Here is a 21,441-nt window from a genome sequence, read left to right on the forward strand (position 1 = left end):
CCCTTTTTAAAGGCTGTCTTTTTTAGAAAGTGGTACAGACATGATAAATACAGACAGGTTGTACATCTTAAAGGATATCTCATTCTCTTCTCCTTTTTGCATTCACACATTCATTGAAAAGGGTTGTGAATTTGCTTTTTAGAGACTAACAACTGATGACAGAACCCTGTGGACTGTGTTGGTACATTCAGTGTGTGTGTGTGTGTGTGTTGTGTGTGTGTGTGTGTGTGTGTGTGTGTGTGTGTGTGTGTGTGTGTGTGTGCGCGTGTAAAAGTCATGCCCATTGGCTGCATGGCCACCACATTAACAGTTCAACAACTACAGCCACAGGTGTTCATTGTTTACCAGGTGCAGGGTGTTCACAGTCAACATTTACATATGGAGATCACTGTATGATCATTCAGGTTTGACTCAACTGAGCACATCATAAACATGACAGATTACTTTGACATGGCTTGTATGTTCCATGGTAAAATGTAAAAGCCATGTGTGTCTTGTTGTGTTGCGACATGAAGCTGAGTTCGAGCAAGTTCTGGGGGGAAAAAAATTATGTGACAAACAAATCAGGTAGTTTTTCCTTCACCCCTCACAGCTGAACAGACAAGTAAATTTCCCTGAGAATTTGCCTAAATTAGACTGTGCTCCAAGGTGACATACAGCAGGAGAATCACTAAAGCCCTTCTACAACCTTAACTTTGACTATCAATGACCCATTTGTGGATAAGCAGCAACAATAGTCTGTGGCTAGGTTTCTGAGGTTTAGATATGCTTGAAATACGTTTTCTTATGCATACTTTCAACCCAGGTAATATATTTGAAGTGTTAATTAAGATGTAATTGCTGAGGAAAATGTGACAACTCAAACACTCAAGAGTTTTAAATGAAAAATCAGGTCTTATTTTTCACCAACAAAAGCATGGCTTCCATTTACTGAAAGTTTGCATGATTTAATGACTGTATAATGCATCTGTTGCAAACATTTATGCAATTCAGTCTCCAAGCTTTTATGTTCTGGTTAAAAAACAATGAGTTATCCCTGCATATTCAATATACAGACTGTCCAAACCTGGTTTTTAACACATGGGGACATATTGGGACAGTTGTCTACGCAAAAGGAAGTGATGTACCTTTAATCTTTTGTTTTATAAACTACACCCAGCCACCATTGTGCTCACATGCTTACCACAGAGCAGCATATGTGGATTCTCAGGTCTGCTTGTGGCTCTGTTGCCTAGGGGGTAGAGCAGATGATGTGACAGGAAGTTACTAACATGGTCCAGATGTGGGGACAAGAGCCCTCCTCCGACACAGCTGCAAAATGTGGACGACTACAGGCAGCGACTCCGCGCATACACATGATCCCTGTTTTGAATTTTAGGGGGTATACAATATATTCAAGAGTACAAATTATTCTTTAACTAATTCACAAAGGTGATAGTTCAACATGTAAGTGCCCTCTAGTGTTTAAAATGATGCAGTGCAACAAAGTGGCAAAACAAAAGCTGCAAGTGAGCCACTATTTTGACAACAGTGCTTTTATTATTATCATCATTATGAATAAGTAGAAATTAATTGTACTCTAAAACCCAAAGCAATGGAAATGACCAAAAAGTACAAATGCAGCTATAATTTTATCAAAACAGTGAAACCTTTAACAGCTTTCAGATCAAAGTTATCGACAACATAATGTGAGCTAAATCTTTCTCATACAGCAACATCTGTATGATATCCATGCTGAGAATGCTAAGATAAAAAGAACGACTAGATAAAAGACTGGCAGAGATGACAAAATGAAATTGCTTAATGGGATCTATGTATCCCCAGGGGCCGGTCTAAGGGCCTGTTTCTTTGGGTTGTTTGGTATTCCATTAATAGAGTTTCCGCTGGCTGGACTGCAGACCTCCAGAGGGCTGTATTCCCCCCCAACAAGCAAAGAGAAGGCCTTTTATGTCTCCCCTGTCTGCAGTTTTTACAGTCCATTAAAGAAAGTCACTAATCCTCATCGTCCTCTTCATCAATTAAGACCATCTTCCGCCTACGCTTCACGGGAGCAGAGATATCCTCCCTGTCTGAATCGGCATCAGCGCTGGTTTGCATATCCATTGCAGTGGTGGAGTTATCCTCTGTAAAGACAGTAATGTGTGAGCCTAAATGCTGCAGTTCAGTCATGATTAAACCACTGTTGTCGGAGGCCCGTTATTGGTGCCGGATTGCTGTAGCACAGATGTTAAACTATGAATGAACACATGTGGAATTATGTACTTAACAAAAAAGTGTGAAATAACTGAAAACATGTCTTATATTTTAGATTCTTCAAAGTAGCCACCCTTTGCTTTTTTTTGATAACTCTGCAAACCCTTGGTGTTCTCTCAATGAGCTTCATGAGGTAGTCACCTGAAATGGTTTTCACTTCACAGGTGTGCTTTGTCAGGGTTAATTAGTGACATTTTTTTCCCTTATTAATAAAAAAAGCAAAGGGTGGCTACTTTGAAGAATCTAAAATATAAGACATGTTTTCAGTTATTTCACACTTTTTTGTTAAGTACATAATTCCATATGTGTTCATTCATAGTTTTGATGCCTTCAGTGAGAATATACAATGTAAATAGTCATGAAAATAAAAAGGAAACGCATTGAATGAGAAGCTGTGTCCAAACATTTGGCCTGTACTAATATATATATATATATATATATATATAAAAAAACATTAAAATACCATTCTCCTCCTCATCATCATCGTCCAACACTCTGCTTCTTTTAGTCAAGATCGTCTCCTGGGACCTGGGATGTGAAAATGAATAGATTAAGAATTAAGTTTAGTTCAGAATTAAAAATAGACATTTCTCAGCTGTGGTTTGGCTTAACTGATTTACAAAAAAACATTCAATGATGAGTCACCTCTCATGTGTACCGTCTGTATCCTCAGGAGTGAAATCTGACACAGGGGCTAAAAACAACAAAAAAGTATCATAACATGAACAAAGTCATCTCAGTCCTTCACTCATCTTTGATTAGCAGTAATGCAGTGTCCCCTCGGTATGAGCCAGCATCTTCACATGTCGCCTTTAAGGAAGTTGAACACATTTTTAAACTGGCATACCGGAGGAATCTTATTATAAGGTGTGATTCTCACTATTGTTTTTTAACCTTGATGTGTTGCTGATTTTTAAGTTTCTTAGATCCAACATTTTGAGATGCAAAATGAGAGTGAAAGGTTATTTACAATCACAATTACAATTGCTTCTCAAGTTCCAGGCTAACCCTGAAATTCCACCAACTGCGGTACGGCTGCGGATCGGCTCCGCTGCGTGTCGGCTCCGTGCTCCGCCGTCCTTCAATACCCACCCAGGTCTGGATTTGTTGCGGCACAGCTGCGGCCATGACTGGCAGCTGTAGTCACGAGGACCCACGAGATCTCGCGAAGACGTAGAATAGAACCACAAAACCAACAACAGTTTGTTTCCATCCAGAGGGGTAGAGGGGGAACAACTCTGTGCTGTTTTTTCAAGGTTTAGTGCAGCTAAAATATGATCTGCCGTGAGCAGGGTGTATTTTATTTTGAAAATTAACCGGATGTTTTATTTTGCTTCTGTGCTCAACTTCCTGTCCCGCACAATCTGAATTGTGCTGAATTGCTGCGGAGAAGCTCTGCGTATCTCCTCCGGAGGGATGCGGATCACCGGAACGCAGCCGTTCTGCAGTCAGTGAAAATACACACATTGACTTTAATGGAAATGGAAACCTATTAACTCGGCTGCCGTTCCAGAGCGGACCCGCAGACGTTCCACGGCCGGTGGAAATTGGGGATAAAACGACACTTGTGAGAACGTTGCCATTGCAAAGTGGATGCAGTAGATTTCTGTTATATTCTAAGGAAATTGAAGCATAGACATTTCCTTTTTCCATTTATAAATATGCAATACCTCATTCATGGCTGGTAGATTAGCCAAAGCAGGCTATTCTAGGAGCCATGTAACTTAACGCTTACCTACGTGACAGCGCTGTAATTAACTGCTGTCATATGAGACAAGGTGCAGAATCTGAAGCACCAGTGTACAGCACACATACCTGTATGCTCCGAGGAGTGGTGTTTCCTCTTGCGTGTGAGCAGCAGAGCTCTCAGAGCCTGAGCTCTCTGTTCCCCTGAGACCTCCGTCTCCTGGGATTCTCCAGTTGGACTTCTGGAGCTGTCTTGCTCCTCGCCTCCTTTAGGTTCCTCCTCTCTTGGACTGAGAGCTGCAGCTGCACTCCGGAGCTGGGATACACTGATCTTTGCTGGAATCCTCCAAAAGGTCTCCTAGTTAACGAACAGTAAAAAAAATACTGAAATTAATTTGTATGTAAACGTATCAGCTGTATAGTATTTTCCACATTAGGTATTTTTTAAATCCACGTTTTGATTATTTTGCAATCAAACTGAGGAACTCCAACACGGTCTCAAATGAAAGCACAAAGAGCAGATCAAAGGGATTTACTTAGAATGAGGTAAAATGACTCATTTGGTGGTAAAGTATCAGAAAAGCCACACCTGTTCATTTGCAGGTGCTCGAATTCCCAGTTTGCGCAACAGCCTCAGGAAGGTCTTGTTGTCCATGGCTTCTTCATTTGCCTCTTTCAGAGGAACAAGTGGCACATCCTGGGAGAAACCTTGTGAATGACCACAACAATTTCATTAACAGACCAAAGAGCACTAATCACAATAGGTTTTCTTGCACATACTGTAACTTGTGAGAGCTAAAACAACTTGCAATAGAGTGAAGCAGGGTTTCTCTTCTGGTTCCCTCATCTCGAAGTCAAAGGCTTTTTTTAATTTGTTTTTTTTCCTGAAATAAGGTCTGTGTTCAACACAAGCCTAAGAGATTTTAATGTTTTGTTTTACAACATAAAATACACCAGTAAATACCGCACTTGTGAACTCTGAAGCTTGTACGCGTCTTCAAAAAGGCAGGTGCTAATTTAGCTAATGATAACTGAGACTACAAGCGGCATCACCCCGAACACCTAAAATCGGTTGGAAGCTGGTGGTCCATGCGACCAGGGTGTGGTTCGTTTAAAGCTTAACATTAGCTTTTTCCTTTCTGGCGATCATAAGTGAAGATTACATTAAATTACATTTGTGAAGATTACGTGTAAGTATCATCAATGTTTGTTTGCAACAGAGCTTGTTTTCTGCTATGATCCAATGTCAAATGGGTCCCCAATTCCATTTTTGTTGGGTGAGGCAAACTTCCAGGTCGACTACAAAAATACTTCATCACTGCAACACTCTATAGAGTACATAAATAACATGCAAAATGGATAGTTTTTTATTTTTTTTTATTAAATTGGACAGTTGCACTTACCATCTTGTTGACGGTCATTTGCTGTTCTGTTTAGACAATTCTGTAGCCACAACAAGGGTTCAGACATGCCTGTTGTAAAAAAACAACAGCATGAAACTAATCCCAAAAGTAATAGAAGAATAATGTATTCCTGTAGTCTTAAAGGTTTACTAAATATGGACTTAACACATAGCCTGACAAGACAGACCCACATCAAGATGTTGGCCCCTGGCTGCAAATTACATTTGCTGCCGATAGGGTGCGTCTAGATTTCTAGGCTACTTAACACACATTATCACATGAAATATATCCAGCCAACTAAAGAAAGCACAGAGGGCCTTTGCCTCACCTTCCTGTTGTAGAGCATACACCATGGTGCCTACATCAGGTCTCCTCTCTACTGGTGAGTGCAGGCTTTGGCTACTCCTTCTTCCATTTTGTGATGTTTCCCTTTCTTGCTCTTCCTCTTCCTCTTCAGACTCATCCTCTTCCTCATCTTCATCATCTCTGTCGCCAGGATCATCTGTGAACCCTTGTGTTAGTCCTTCTAGGAACTCGTCTTCAGTCTGCGGCAGAGAAAGAGGGACCTTTATTGTAGAAACACCATTTCTTAAACTTCTACAACTTCTCATACATGTGATTCTTTTATGAAGCATATTTATTTTTTTATTACATGCAAAATTAACTCTCTCCCTCCCCAGTTCTTAATCGGGTTCATAGTCTTAAATAACTTTACCATTCCTTTTCCAGAGCTCGTCCCTTTAGCGCTGCGACTCCTCTTCTTATAAAGCTCTCGTCTCTCGGACACCAAGCCCATACTAAGCAGCTTGTCCACCACACGCGCACGGGAGCGCTTGGCTGTGAGCTTCTTCATGATGTTACCCAGCACATCTGTGAAAACAGTTTAATCACTAAAGAGAGTCACCACACAAAGCATGAAGTACTCCTGAGACTGTTGTTGTACAAGGACTGGAAATGAGGACAGAGGTAAAGGCTACTTAATTTTCCCCTCATGCACTACACAATGATATCATGGTGTCCGGTACCATCAGAGTCTTTGTACTCCTCGTAGAGCATCTGCAGCTCCTCCTCCTGCTCCTCAGTCCAAAGAACAATCCGGGTACCTTTCCTTTGGGAAGAGAATTGCAGTGTATTTAGCCATTCGGCAATTTATTCCTCACTGCATTACTGCACTTACACATTACTCATTCTGTCTGGAGTACATACTTCTGTTTCTTCAGTTCTTTAGCATTGTCCACCAGACCCATACGCACCAGCTGCGTCACTACCTGGCGCCGAGTGCGGGTGCTGTCGCTGAGTAATGGCAGCAGAGTCTCCACTATATCTGGCTCTAAACACAAGAATCAACAGTCAACGGAAGAATCTAGACAGTACATAGTGTGCAAAATGCATCTTGTAACTTATAATACAACAAACATACCTTCAGAATGACGGTGCTCCTCGTAGAGGTTGCGCAACTCCTCTTCCTCTTCTTCAGTCCATGTTGGTTTCTTTCCCTCTCTGACATATTAAGGACAACGAGACACAACGTTACAAAAGCCAAGACTTTGCTACTTTGTAATAAGTGTAAATGCCACGTTTCAATAAATGTCCTACAATCTTGGACAAACGCGTCTTTTACCTGTAACTTGGTAACAAAGGTCAGCTTAACATGACACACAATGGTAGACGCGCAAAAACAAGCACCAACCCGTCTTTGCCGTAGCCTTCAGTCATCTCACGCACGGCTCCCACATTTTTCCAGAACAGCAGTTCAACATATACCTTGTTGTTTTGCGCTGCCAGTGAAAAGAAACGGTTCAGAACAAACTTGGCAAAGGTCACCAGTTCCTGTGAAGGAGAAAATAAAAGTAAGCTCCTGTGTCTTATACTTGACGGTATAACACAAACAGCTAGCTTGAAAACACTAAAGAAAGGTTTTCTCATGTCATGTACCTTGTAAGCAGCTGCAGCGGGGTCACTCAGGATCTTGTTGAAAAGGTTGAAGACTGACAGCTGGAAAAGCTGGGCGTCCATTTTGAGGTCGACAGCCAAGCGATGCAGCATTCGAGCGATGCAGTGGTTTGTGTGAGGTGTGTTTTTGGAGTATGATTTTAATAAGAGGAGGTATGGACGCACGACACTGGGGTTGGAAAACCTGTGAGGGGAAAGAGAAGGGTAACATGCCCCATTAGGAAGGTCACAACAATACTTTTCGGCATGCAGCGGCAGGTTATTGTTACTATAGTCTATATTCACGACTTTCCACTTCCAGGATTGCTCCGTTGTCACCGGAAATTTTGCCGTGTCTTTCTTTTCAGCCGGATGTTCGTTACCTTGTGCTTTTTTTGTGCTGGAATTTTAAACTCTGGTCTATTTCTGAGGACTATGGTTGACTGCTCCTCAGATCTCTGCATGGTAAATCCAGACAACTAGCTAGACCATCTGTTGAATCTGAGTTTTCTGTTGCACAACTAAAATAAGCTTTGAACGTACACATGTTCAACCAAAACAAGTTCCTTCCCGAGGCTGTTTTGCAGCGGCACCGTGGCTCTGTGCGGCGCTTAGCACCGTCCATGACGATTGTCATTGGTTTAAAGAAATGCCAATAAACCAGAGCACGTTTCTCTCCCATCCCGGAATGCTGTGTGGACTAGCCAGACCCTCCTTCGTAGCGCTGTGAAAGAAGGTCTGGCAATGCAAGGCTATTGTTACTATAACTGGTTTCCTCACCTCTTGATAAAGTCTAGAAAGTTGAACTCTTTTTCGAAAACCTGGACCGACTGCAACTCTTCCTCTTCTAACTCTGCTGCATCATCATCCTCCTCCACGGCAGGCTCAGGAGGAGATGACCCTGAAATCAAAAGGCAAGGCTTGAATGCTGCATAGATGCTGTGATACAGAAGGCTCACATACATATACATTTATAAAAAAAAAAAAAAAAAAAAAAAAAAAAACTTACTTGGCAGGTTGGCATGCAGGATCTGCTTCAGGAGTTCCAGTTCCTCCTCAGGTTCCACATCAGCTGAACCGAAAACATCTCCCTCTGGCCACACCTCCCTGGAAATGCCAAGAAGATGGTAAATACTTTAATAGCTAAACATGTGTGATTAGTCTGAGGGTGCGATGGCCGAGTCTCACTGACCTGGCAGCACGCAGCAGCCCCAGTGCTTCTGGTCCCAGTCGAATCAGCAGGGCATCCTGCACCCGCACCATGGCGTCAGTGCGCTGCTCCTCAAGAGGAGTGTCAGATGTGGCATCAAATGGCACAATGCTTTCAGTTAAAGACTCTGACAACTGCACACAGAAGACAAAAAGGTGGTATTCAGTGTCGTTAAATTTGGCCCTGTTCACTGTGGACCAGAAAAAAAAACTTTCATTGATGTTGGGAGCCCATCTGCTCCTCCTAGAGGTTGATTCTCAAACTGACCTGAAACCCTGAAGCCTTCAGCTCTTCCTCCACAACCTTCCAGGTCTCTGCCAAAGCCTCTGGACTAGTTTCTGCAGCCGAGGGCTTTTTTTGACCTCGAGACTTTTTTCGCTTCACCCTCTTTTTCTGCAGAGTTAACAGAGTTAGATATTAATATTTTAAGCAGGTACTAAAAGCAAGCATTTACACACACTTCAAATTTAGCACAAGAACATACCTGAACCATCAAGCTATTGCGACCTTTGCAGTAGCGCTCTAACATGCGCATGAAGAGATGCGTTGACTCCACCAAGTCTTTGAGGTAGGAGTGAGGCTGTCTGGTTTCATCATACTTCCTCAGTAGGGTCAAGAAAATCTCCCTGTATTCCATCAGGTAAAATATGTTACCTAGAAAGTGAGGATAAATAGATGAGGCAACTAGGACTACAATGACAGGCAAACCCTTTTTCATATTTCAGATTTAGAACAAGATTTAAAACTGTGTAGCATATCCTATATCCTATATACTAGATGCCTTATGCAGCAATGTACACACTCATTACACAGAAAAAACCCGCTAAAATTCAAATTTCAAAACTGAAAAGACAACTCTTTGTCAACAACAGCGGTTAACACCTTACTTTTAATTACGCTGCTACTCTGACGGATGCTTTCATCCTGTGAGCGGTCCATCTCATTTACAGTTAGCAGCAGCTCCTGATATGCCTTTAGTGCCAGGTGCATCCTAGAAAGAACAAGTGATATAAGTCTGGGACCAACACACAGATTTGACATTTTTCTGTTAACCTGCTTCCTGATGACGGTCTTACCTGCGTGACCAGGACGTGGCCTCCTTGCGGTCTGTGAGCATCATCTCGTAGTAGTTGGTGATGTTGCGCTCAATATAATGAAAAGCACGGATGGACATGGTCTCAGAAACTAAGTCAGCACGAAAACCGTTGCCACGGTTGAAGGCCATGAAAAAGCTGAGCGCCCAGAGGTAGTACGTCTCGTCATGTTGCTGACTTTGCTCTCGAATTAGACTTTCCTGTAGAGGAGACAAGGAAATACAGTAATTACAGTAATGAGACTATTTTTACCTAGAACGAGCCTAGTGAAACTTTTACAGAATTGGTCCACAAATGTGGACAGAAACTTAAGAAAGAATTACTCATGAGTCACCTATTGCACATAAACATATCAGACATCTTCTTTCAAAGGATTTTTACACAACATAGTTTTATAAAAAGGTATTCGAATTTTAACTGTCCTATTTTCCATTTGTATACTACTAAACAAGACACAAAAAGGGTGATTGTTGTATTGGGTCTGGGAGTCTATACTGCAAAAAATAAGTCACTAATGTTACAGCAGCTGACCTTAACAAGGTACATGAGGCGATTGTAGCAGTTCTCCAAGAAGTCCACACAAAACTCTCGCAGGAAGAGTCGAACATTTAAGGCCGAGCGACGTTTGTCCTTACATTCCCGAGCCTGTCGATTTCTCTTGGGAACACGTCTCACTGCTTTGCCCATGTCATGAGTATAGTTTTTGAACTAAAAAACAAAAACAAATTAATATTCAATACATACAAGTCTGCACCAAGATTGCTTGGTATCACTGCAGGAGTTCACTACTCACATTATGAACATTTCTGTGATAAATAACATCTTTGTCCCCAATCGACTTGAGGCCTTGAACAACGTAGGACCCTCCAAAGCGAGAGTGTCTGAAAGAATAACACACACACACACACACACACACACACACACACACACACACACACACACACACACACACACACACACACACACACACACACACACACACACACACACACACACACACACACACACACACACACACACACACACACACACACACACACACACACACACAAAAGCAGGTTGATTAGATTACAGAGCTAAGACTAACATGGGCCATTTATTGCACAGAGAGCCAGCCATTGGCAGTAGCAGCCTTGCAGACCCAGACTGAGGAAAATCAAGTGTGTAAGTGCGTGTTTGTGAATGACAGACAGAAGAAGAGATAACTATACTTTTATTTCAGTGTGCTCCAGATGCTCCATCAGGAAGAGGAAACCCAAAGTTACATTTAATTAGAAAAAGCGCTGAGTACAGGTCAAAATAAAGGCTGCTGTTTGATATGTAACAGTGTGTATGTTTAAAAGAGAAACAATATGTTTTATTTATAATATAATATGATATATTTGGTTGTGTATTATATTAGATACAAAAGAGCATAAATGGACAGGATGCAAGGTGCCAAGCATCACTGGGGACACAAAGGGAAGACAATACCACACCCAGTCGCAACAGAGCATGCTCAGAATTACGTCAAACATATACATGTATGTACACATTTTAGGACACAAACCAACGATTTCTGTAACTAACATGCAGGGGATTTTTCAGGCCAAGTTGGAAAATAAAACACATTTTGGCTGTGGATGGAATAAATAATGTGGTGACTGTATATAAACTTGATTTTACCTGGTTCCTCTTTGTAATGTGCGGGAGCGTTTGGCTGCGAGCTCCTTCTCCCTCAGTGCCTCCAGCTCCTGAGTGTCTCTGTGCTTCTCTTCTGCTGTACGAGCCTGACCGGCGCTCACCAAAGCTTCCGGTGTCTGTAGGGAGAGAACAAGAGCTCAAACACAGAACAGCTGCAAACCTATATGTGTTCATCTAAAAAGGTTCTTCTGTCTAACCTGGTCTCTGAACATCAGGGAGATTATTTCCAACACATGCATACTCCACTGCTGCTCACTCTGGGCCGACGCCAGGAACTTGATCAGGTCATCGAAACCGCTCATGTGAATGGCCCACAGCAGCCTATCATGGATGCTGGCATCATCATCCACTTTCTACAGGAGAAACAGATTAGGGAAGAAGTACAGGTGGGATGAAGGGTAAAGTCTAAAATACTGTAACTTTAGCTCTGCCTCTTATATGATTATGTTATATGACACATTGGTATTCACGTTAAAGTCAGACCTTCTCTTCACATGGGTCGGCAGGTACATGAAGCACATTTCTGACCAGCAGCAGGATCCTCTCTATCAGCAGGTTATCCTCCTCCTGTCTCTGCTCCCAGTCCTGAAAGAGAAGGAGGTGAGTCAAGACAGACAGGAAGAAACACGTGGATAAACAGAACCATGTGGGAAGCAGGTGAGGTGAAGGTAAGGTTGTTTTTTTTTACCAGTGAAACACTCACCAGTTGTAGAAGCGTGTATAATGTCTCACTTAAAATGCCAAACACCGCTTCACTGGCAAATGCCTGGAAATAAAAGCAGAGGACAAAAAAAGTACTTACTGTTATATACAGTACATTTTAAAAGTGAATTACAGTTGTTATTAGAGTAATGGCATAACTTATTATTGTTATAATGAGATTCTAATACCTCTTTACAGGCTTGTAAATGAGACGTCACTTGCAAAAAGTGATGTCTAAACACTGGGTCATCAGGGACTTTACCAAAGCAAAGCATCGCAGGCTGAGTAAGGTTGACCATGAGCCTGAGGGAAAAAACAGAGAAGAGTCAGTAAATCTAATGACATGTTTAATACATGTTTAATAAAACAATAGGTGGTACCAGCATGGAAATAATGTATCACAATATTGGCAATGGTGTATCAATAATCCACTTTATAAGAACCTATGACCCTCATGTTATAAATATTCATGAGCATACATTTCAAGTTCAAGAGAGAAGATTCAAGTTAGGGTTTATACCTGATGCAGGCATCAAATAAGGCTTTGTCTTGTCCATGCTGGATGATAATGGGCAGAAGGTCATTCTGTACAATCTGGCCTGCACCCAGCTGCTGGCGGACGTCCCGAGTGTCATCTTCATGGCGTAAATACCTGATCAAGTCTTTCACACTCTCTGCACACAGAGACAGAACAGTTAGAGAAGGACAGGAGCTTTGCGGTTGTTAATTCATAACATCAATATATTCCCCTTCACTCTGATGATGCAGAAAAAAGTATAAGAATATGTATAAAAAAAATAAAAAAAAACTCACCCAAGCAATCAGCTTCTTTGTGATAGGTGTCTCCCTCCAGATAGCCAAGAGCAGTGCACGTTGCCAAGAGCTCACAATTCATCCTGAATAAGTCCACACACTCAGACTGCCTAAAGGTGACGGTTTAGTCTTATCTGCCACACAGTAGGATACAGACAGACCAACACATCAAGATCAACAGAGTATCTCAAAAAGCTGATTACTATGAACTTCAGATTTTGTGTTAATTAATTAAACTTTATTTATTCACACATTCGGGAGTTTATATTAGCCACGGTATCTAGCTAGCTAATCCACAAAGGACGGTTCTCCTCCACATATTGCTAATGTTAATATTATCAGTTAGCTGCAGTTTACAGCAGTCTAACATTAACGTTAGTCGACCAGTAACTTTTTGAATCTTGGTTCAGAGAAAGAACAACAACACGGATTCATTTACCAGATAGTTTAAACGCTGTTCCTCGACAGGTTCCGTGTTAAGAAGCCGCTGGAGTATAAAATGAAGAGGTTTCCATCAATTATTAGGGTTGTTTCAGTCTGATATTTCACAAATCTGAGAGTCAGACAAGTCTCGCGCCAAGACAGATAGCAAAACCCCAGAAAGCGGATGTAGAATGTCGTCCGTGCGGATACATATTTTGCCCTGAGATAGGAATTACAGGCAGCCCCTTTCCAGGTTTACCTGCCAAACAAACTCCAAATCTAACTTAAATAAATGAATTGCCGGTGCCAGGTTGAGGCAAGAAGATATAATTACGACCAGATCCATGGTTGACGTTTATATGTGCCAAACTTTGAGAATGTAGTGGAATATACTTGCAGTTTGAGCTAAACGGTCGCCTGAGAGGTTGTACGTCGGGCAAAAGAATGCCAGAAAGAAGGAGTTCCTGTTTACAAAGCTCCTTGTATGTTAAATATTTAGTATATGCCATAGACTGTATATTTGATAGTAGTTGTACCTAAAAATCTTCTTTGTTTAATGTAAAGTGTATCCTCGTTATGTCACCATACTTTAGCCACCCATGGGAGCCACCAAGCTCCGTCATTTACACTGAAAGAAAAAACATCAAAAACATTGTTAAAGGTTTTGACATCCTGCTGGGCAACCAGATAGTCAGGCCTAAGAGAACTGAAGCAACGTGAAGGTAGCCTACTGTACATGTTCTAACCAAGCACAGTTTTTCTTATTAACCATGTGATGTTTTTACAAACCTGTCTGCAGACAAATATTATAAGGTTCTTGTGGTTTTGATCAGACATGTACAGCTTTAAACACATTTGAGAAACTGTATGTATGGTAAAGGTGTTTACCCTTGAGTTTAAAGCTATAGTTTCTGTTGACTGTTATTATAAAGTAGCTAGTACACTATTCACCCCATGAGAAATTCTAAGTAATGACAACAAAACTGTCGGTGCGTCCACATGATACAAGCCTTCATTGACCGAGCAGGAAATTAGTAGCCATATAAAAACTAGTATATTCATAATGAGTTATGTGGACAGACAAGACAGATTTGCGCCAGTGAAGTTTATTTGCACTTACATATTCATTCATCAATCATGCCAGATACACACAGCATTGCAAAGCACATTCAGCAAAAGTATTTTCAGTTGGTGACTGTCACATTTTCATATGTTAATAAAGTGGCTTTACATAGCCCTACAGATGACATAAGTGTTTAGCAAAAGTTGGGTGGTTTAAATAGCACCAAAGTGACACTGTCTAAAGGGATTCATTCAACATTGCACCTATACTGAGAGACTTTCTGCTAGACAATTTAACACAGCTAGTAGGAATGAGGACTATATAGATAAGAGGGTTTTTTTTGTATTTGTTTTTTGGCAGTGAGGGGGTCCTCATTTATTTAATGTATTTTTTTTCTCTCGTGGCTCTGGCCTTAACACTTTCTAATAGTTTTTTTCTACTCGTCGTCGTCGTCCTTGTCGTCCTTGTCGTCCTTGTCTGTTCGGACTGACTCTCTCTCCTTCTCCCTCCTGGATTCCTTCACCACCTGATGGAAAAGAAACAGATTATAAATTACAATTATTTTAAAACAAATTTATCAATATATTAAGATGGTTATTTTTGTATAAATTATTGTACCTCTCCGTCTCTAGTCTCAACGGTCTTAATCACCACAGTCTTCTTGCTCATGCTGCCTGGAGTGTGTTCATAGTCTGTGAAAAGTCAGATTAAAGTGCTGCTGAGAATTCAGAAACATAAATTTGCATTCACGAAATGTTTCGCTTTTCTGAACTACTTTTTTTTGTTTTAAGATTCACTTTGAAGGTGGAACTGAGGCACCCCTGGTTTCAAATTACAAAATAACTCCTGGTTGAATCGACAGTACAATGATCCACAACTGACTTAACCTGACTCCGCCAGATGGATTGCTTCGCATTTGCTCGGCATATCCATCTGGGAACTTTCCGTTGGAGAACTTTTGGGAAGGGGCGGAAATACTGGTTAGCTGATTGGATGAACCATCTGTCTATCACCTATGTTAGTGATAGACGGGCCAAATCAACCAATCAGATCCACGAAGCGTATGAAAATACAACCACAAGCCCGCCCCTGCTGCTGCAGGCAAAGCATAGCTCGTAAGCTCAGCATGCAAGCAACATGTCGGTAAAGGAGATTTGCCGTTTGTGTAATGAGAATTTAGGAATAAAAGTCACCATTTCAGGTTCCCGGACCATATTCCAAAAGAAGGATCCAAGAGAAAAAAAGCATTAGCGAGCGGCTAACAGAATTAGGGCTACCGCTGTCTGATAATATTGGTTAGCTGATTGGATAAACCATCGGTCTATCACCACCTAACCCACCTCAAAACCAACGCTGATTGGCCCGTTCGTTTGGCTAACGGCTCCAAATTTTCTCTGCCTGAAGATGCCAGACTGATCTGCGAGTGGAAAACTGGAGCTTGCGAGATCAGGACGGTCTCACGAGGCTACAACTGACTCCCAATTGGGTGCATTTTGGAAAATTACATTACAGAGCTAAAAATATTAGATTACATCCGCTGCTAACTTCTAAAATAAAATTAAAATACACTTAGGCCAATATAAATAAATCTCCTGCTTCCTTTTACCTGGCTCCGCTGGCATACGCTAACACTGGCTGTTCTGGTGTTACAAAGAAATCTGTGACCCGTCAGAATGTGTTATAGTAGCGCCGTCTACCTGCTAAAATTCATTCTGTGACTTCGTGGGAAACATCTAACCTGGACAGATGCCTTACCAAAAACTATATAAAAATAGCGTTCTTTTCACTGTTAGTCTTGTTTGCCGTTACAGGTCATTTAAGGCCATTATATGAAAAATGACAGAACTTTAGAAACATTAAAAAGTTACATTTAGTCACTTTAAGTAATATTAGGACAACATTTGAAATGGAAATAGGCCTACACAATGGGGGAAACCTATTACAGAATCAGTGGCTCCTCACATGTTGCAATGCTATAAGGTAAAAAGGATTTTAATCATGTTATATTTTGGAGAAAGAGAACTATAGCTTACCTCGTTCGACTTGGTAACTGCTCATGCCAATATTGAGCATGGGAAGAGTAATCCTGAACAGGGAATATGAAAGCTGGATGTGAAAACTTGCTTTACTTGAGGTTAGACTTGCATATCAATTACTCTGAGGTTTGTAATTGACTAAAAACTAGACAAGAAACAAAACAATAACATTTTTGGCTGTCAGAAAGAAAATCACAATATGTGTTGTATTAGTTTATTTTATAAGTACAGCTGCATTCTAGATACTGCCGATCTTGTCTCTAATCAGGAGAGAAAAGTGATGAAAGATAAAAATCATGTAAAAACAGCAAAGAATTTAACCTGAGAGACATTTTGTTCTCACCTGCTCTCCTCCCCCTCCAGCAGTTTACGGTAAGTTGCAATCTCAATGTCCAAAGCCATTTTGACATTAAGGAGGTCCTGGTACTCCCGAAGGTGGCGAGCCATCTCGTCCTTCAGGTGGCGGATCTCATCCTCCAGCCTTCCTACATTGTCCTGGTAGTTGCCGATCTCATTGCCAAATTGGTCCTCCATCTCACGCATCTGCCTCAGCAGAGCTTCATTCTGTGAAACACAGTAGCAGATACGGTGCAATAAGAGGGTGTAATGTGTATAATCATAGATTATAGATTATTATACCCAAAGGACATGTGTTTTTTTGGCCTCACCGTGTTCTTCAGTGCATCAATTTCACAGCTAAGAGACTGAATCTGCCTCCTGGACTCATTGGCCTCCTGCTTGGCCTGCCTCAGATTATCAGTGTTGCGCTTTGCAGACTCAGTCAGATCATTAAACTGCAGGAACAAAAGATGAAGCACACAATAATGAATATGTGCTTATATGTTCATGTGTTACTGTCAGTTTGTCTCTCTGCCTACCTTGGACTTGTACCAGTCCTCAGATTCCTGCATGTTCTTCAAGGCAATGGTCTCATACTGGGCCCGGATATCCCTCAGAGCTCCAGTTAGGTCAGGCCTGGCAGTACTGCTGTCCACCTCCATCTTCAGCTGCTGGGTCTGGACACTCACTTGTACGTCCTGGATTTCCTGATAATACCAAGATATGGACAAAATATTGTCAGAAAAACCATTGCACTGTTCTTCCATTGCTTTGCGTTGCTTGGTTGTCAAAAGTGCCAGTGCAGTGGTATCCACCCACTCATTTGTTTAACCTAAAAAAAAGAGAATAAAATCATATTTCACAAAATGACACTTACTGAAGACAATTTAATAAGTTGAAGCTTGTTAGTTGAACACTAGTCTCGCATTGCCGGACCTTCCTCCACAGCGCTGCGGAGGAGGGTCTGGCTGGTCCACACAGCATTCCGGGATGGGAGAAAAACGTGCTCTGGTTTATTGGCATTTCTTTAAACCTATCACATTCGTCTTGGGGCAGCGCTAAGCACTGAGCGGAGCCACGGTGCCTCTGCAAAATAGCCTCGGGAAGGAACTTGTTTTGGTGGAACATGTGTACGTTCAAAAGTTGTTTTAGTCGTGCAACAGAAAACTCAGATTGGACAGATAGTCTAACTAGCTGTCTGGATTTACCCTGCAGAGATCTGAGGAGCAGTTAACCATAGTCCTCATGAATCTACCGGAGTTTAAAATGGCAACACAAATAAAGCGAAAGGAATTTCCGGCGGCACCTGAACAATCCCGAGAAATTAAATGTCGTCGATATAGACTAGTTGATCACATAAAATTGCTCTGCAGCATCTCTGGCGCTTGTGTGTGTCTGTCACTTACTTCATCATGTAGCTTCTTGAGGAATTCAATTTCATCCATCAGAGACTCGATCTTCCTCTCCAGCTCCAGACGGGACAATGTGGCATCATCCACATCCTAATTTTTATATGAGACAAACACTGTTAAATAAATAAATAAAAATTAATTAACTAAAGACAAAAAAAAATGCCAATACACCATTTGATTTGTGAGCATTTGCAGCCATGGGGGAAAAGTATTTCAATAAAAAAGTGCCTAGTCTCTTTCCTGTGCAGCAGTCTAGATCAATTGCATTTATAAATCTGCCCCGTCATATTACATTGTCAATATTGTGGAAGTGTTGGAGATGGGGAGCAAAGCTGTCCATTTTGACCTGTTATCAGAGCCTGAGGACACTGCAATCAATAAGGTAATCATGGTCCAGTGAGCTGAGCGTTTACCTTGCGGAAGGCAACCAGGTTATGCTCAGCATCTGCCCTCTTCTGGGCCTCTTCCTCCAACCTTGAGGACAAAGGAGCAAGACAAAATATTTCAAACAATGTACAGGTTTCCTTCAGGTTCCAAGAATGTCCTATTTACAAAAAGGGGAGAGGAGAACATGTCGAATTTGTCCAAGAAGAACTCCCTTTCTGTCTAAGGTTGCACCGAGGCATCAGCTGGCAAAAAGCATTCTGGATCAATTTGTTAATTCACTGTCCTGTAAAAAGGGTTTGGGAGTGCGCCCAGTGGGATCAGCAGCTGCTCCTTTCAGCTAATGTGGTTTCTCTACAGTTCAATAAGGTCATCTGCACACACTCAATAATGTTATGTACACACAGTTCCCATCTTTTTTAAAGATTTTAAATGATCATTTTAGTATTGAACTAAAATTGCCGGTAGGTGTGAATGGGAGCGTGAATGGTTGTTTGTCTATATGTCAACCCTATGATAGTCTGGCAACCTATCCAGGGTGTACTCTGTACTCCAATTGGCTACTCCTGCAAGAATGAAAATGAAAATTTAAATGAAAAAAAGATATTTCATAATGTTGTAGCAAACTCAGTTACAATCCATGAGTCACCATGATGACTCATCTCAAATTATATCACAATGCACAATACACACTTTTGCTCATTCTCTGACTGATTGGCTCCATCTGTCCAGTCAGACAAAAGTCATGTCCAGACTGGACATAAATTAGATTAGTGGGGAAAGCATCACATAGTGGGCCCTGCTTCCTCATCTTTAATTCATGTTGTGTTATAGGGGTCCTTTTGTCCTAATGGGGTCTCTGGCACCATCCCATCAGCACAGAGGGATACTGAAAACACACCTAATGGAGTCACTGAGTCACATTGATTTTTCCTGACGCTATTCTTACCACGCCTGAAACTCTCTTCCTCTGGTCCCATTTCCTCTCTCTCCCTCCCCACACCTCAGCCCGCCCCACCTTGTGTCTAGTCCATCCATCCATCCTCCTCTTAGTATCATCTCAGAGTGTGAATACATAATTGTGTTTCCAGAAGTCCATACATTTGCATTATTTTAAGGTAATCACTAAACACTTCCTTATCTAATTTGGCATCAAGTACTGTGTTAGAGTTTTCTGTGGGTCACTTTGCTTTCATGTACTGAGGCTTTCCTCCTTGTTTTCATTGAATCATGCCAGTGCACAAGATATTCAGTAAACATATAAACTCAAATACATAGAAACAATCTCATGTGCAAGATGCAGTGCGCTGTCCTGTATCATGCTGCCGCTCTGTGGTGTCCGGTCCGCACATGTGCCACGCCCTACATCACCATCACTACCACACCCCCGGCTAAACCTGTACAAAACAGTTACGAAATATTGGAAGAAAGAGAATTTCACCTTTGACTTTGTTGGGGCAATATGGTTTGGAACATGATGCAACTTTCTCTGAAGCCAAATGTTCTGTATTGGTTTTGTTTGCTTGAGACAAGGAGCTTCCTATCTATCTATCTATCTATCTATCTATCTATCTATCTATCTATCTATCTATCTATCTATCTATCTATCTATCTATCTATCTATCTATCTATCTATCTATCTATCTATCTATCTATCTCATTTCTTCATGCATCATACTTTTCTTTCTCATCATGTTGGTACCAACCTCTGCTTGAGCAGGACCACGTCTTCAGCCAGGTTGTCCCTCTCCACTTGGTAATGGTCCCTCTCCTTTCCGGTGGCGTCCAGTTGGCGGCGCAGGTCCCTCACCTCCTCCTGGAAGATCTCAGAGGCACGGCTGGGCTGACCATGCTGCTGCTGGCCCTTGAACTGGTTGAGCTCCTGCTGCAGTGCACCATTCTGCTGCTCCAGGTAGCGCACCTTCTCGATGAAGCTGGCAAAGCGGTCGTTGAGCTCCTGCAGCTCGGCCTTCTCGTTGCTGCGGGTGGTTAGGAACTCCTGGTTGATGGCTTCAGACAGGGTGAAGTCCACCTTGTCATAGGAGAGGCGAGGGGGTTGGGCGCCGGAGCGAGAACGCTGTTGTTGGTAGATGGTGGAGCGGGATGCAACCACGGGTGACATTGAACGCATATAGCGACCCCCAGAAACGGGCATGCGGGAGGATACAGGGGAGTAAGAGGACATGGAGATGGGGTGTGGGCTTCCAAAGGTGCGCCTGTAGGAAGTTGAGGTATGCATTGAAGAGTGGCTCATGGTTGGTCTCGTTCTGTTCTGAGAAGAGAGAGCTGGAGGCTTGGAGATGCTCGTGATACAACAGTACATCAGACTGAAGAGTGCTGTGAGTTTTTATGCACACAGGCTGGCTATCCCATCATCCCCCTCCCTCATTTCTCCTCACCCCACCCACATGAATCCTTCCTTTTTCAATCACTCATGAACATACAATCTTTGGCCACTCCCTATGCTTCAGAGATAGATCCTCCCTCTCTCTGTCTCGACAGCTCCACCCTTTTTATCAGAGCACTTGGCAGGAGGCCAGATTGGCTTCCACATTTCTGCTTTGATATCTAAAGATGTCTCCTCACTCCCTCCCCTCCTTGCCTTCTCTAATGCATGCCCTCGTTGACACTTGTTCACTGGTTACTCAGTCAGTCAGTTTTGATTCTTGTTTCTCCACATGATTGATATATACTGTATATATATATATATATATATATATATATATATATATATATATATATATATACATACAGTATATGATTTCACTCTTACTTGCACATGTAATGTTCTTAACTTTACTATCAAATGTGTGTGTCAAGGATTCTGTTACCTGGTTCTAAATAAGAAACTGTGAAATTGTAGCCTAAATTGAATGAATTGGATACATTGATTTAATTCTTCCCCCCCTCCATCTGTCTCCCTTCCTCTCTCCTCTCAGTCTCTCTGTCTCTCTCTCCTTTTACAGTAATGGAACACTTTATTGATATTCTGGGCGTCTGGGGCAGAG

General features: G+C 41.8%; 2 protein-coding genes across 2 annotated transcripts; both read right to left on the reverse strand.

Moving 5' to 3' along the window:
- Nucleotides 1-1,535: 1,535 nt before the first annotated feature.
- timeless (timeless circadian clock) lies at nucleotides 1,536-13,384 on the reverse strand. Its single transcript, XM_028575533.1, has 30 exons — nucleotides 13,216-13,384; nucleotides 12,777-12,910; nucleotides 12,484-12,637; nucleotides 12,152-12,266; nucleotides 11,965-12,027; nucleotides 11,745-11,846; nucleotides 11,459-11,614; nucleotides 11,244-11,377; nucleotides 10,372-10,459; nucleotides 10,110-10,286; nucleotides 9,561-9,778; nucleotides 9,372-9,475; nucleotides 8,969-9,138; nucleotides 8,752-8,877; nucleotides 8,467-8,618; nucleotides 8,284-8,381; nucleotides 8,055-8,175; nucleotides 7,278-7,479; nucleotides 7,033-7,172; nucleotides 6,763-6,842; nucleotides 6,549-6,672; nucleotides 6,368-6,450; nucleotides 6,058-6,212; nucleotides 5,671-5,887; nucleotides 5,343-5,411; nucleotides 4,529-4,647; nucleotides 4,069-4,297; nucleotides 2,899-2,947; nucleotides 2,717-2,781; nucleotides 1,536-2,123 (listed from the first exon to the last, which is right to left on the reverse strand). The coding sequence occupies exons 2-30, from the start codon at nucleotides 12,856-12,858 to the stop codon at nucleotides 1,993-1,995; spliced, it is 3,723 nt and encodes a 1,240-aa protein (XP_028431334.1). The 5' UTR covers nucleotides 12,859-12,910; nucleotides 13,216-13,384; the 3' UTR covers nucleotides 1,536-1,992.
- Nucleotides 13,385-14,402: 1,018 nt separating this feature from the next.
- Nucleotides 14,403-20,734, reverse strand: prph (peripherin). The gene is made up of 9 exons (XM_028575896.1): nucleotides 20,140-20,734; nucleotides 18,463-18,523; nucleotides 18,044-18,139; nucleotides 17,177-17,344; nucleotides 16,967-17,092; nucleotides 16,642-16,862; nucleotides 16,296-16,348; nucleotides 14,881-14,954; nucleotides 14,403-14,788 (listed from the first exon to the last, which is right to left on the reverse strand). Exons 1-9 carry the CDS (start codon nucleotides 20,685-20,687, stop codon nucleotides 14,699-14,701), a joined length of 1,437 nt encoding a protein of 478 aa, XP_028431697.1. The 5' UTR covers nucleotides 20,688-20,734; the 3' UTR covers nucleotides 14,403-14,698.
- Between the last annotated feature and the right edge of the window lie 707 nt (nucleotides 20,735-21,441).

Source organism: Perca flavescens, chromosome 4, assembly GCF_004354835.1.
Source record: "Perca flavescens isolate YP-PL-M2 chromosome 4, PFLA_1.0, whole genome shotgun sequence".
NCBI classification, from domain to species: domain Eukaryota; kingdom Metazoa; phylum Chordata; class Actinopteri; order Perciformes; family Percidae; genus Perca; species Perca flavescens.

What these genes read in the sequence shown, in the direction of transcription:
- timeless (XM_028575533.1), bottom strand. Translation starts at nt 12,858, where the DNA reads ATGAATTGTGAGCTCTTGGCAACGTGCACTGCTCTTGGCTATCTGGAG. An exon ending in GGAGCACCGTCATTCTGAAG is followed by an intron (nt 6,673 to 6,762) that starts GTATGTTTGTTG and finishes TCTTGTGTTTAG; the next exon opens with AGCCAGATATAGTGGAGACT. An exon ending in AAATGACCGTCAACAAGATG is followed by an intron (nt 4,648 to 5,342) that starts GTAAGTGCAACT and finishes GTCATTCACAAG; the next exon opens with GTTTCTCCCAGGATGTGCCA.
- prph (XM_028575896.1), bottom strand. Translation starts at nt 20,687, where the DNA reads ATGAGCCACTCTTCAATGCATACCTCAACTTCCTACAGGCGCACCTTT. An exon ending in AGGACTGGTACAAGTCCAAG is followed by an intron (nt 17,093 to 17,176) that starts GTAGGCAGAGAG and finishes TTGTTCCTGCAG; the next exon opens with TTTAATGATCTGACTGAGTC. An exon ending in TTGAGACTAGAGACGGAGAG is followed by an intron (nt 14,789 to 14,880) that starts GTACAATAATTT and finishes CTTTTCCATCAG; the next exon opens with GTGGTGAAGGAATCCAGGAG.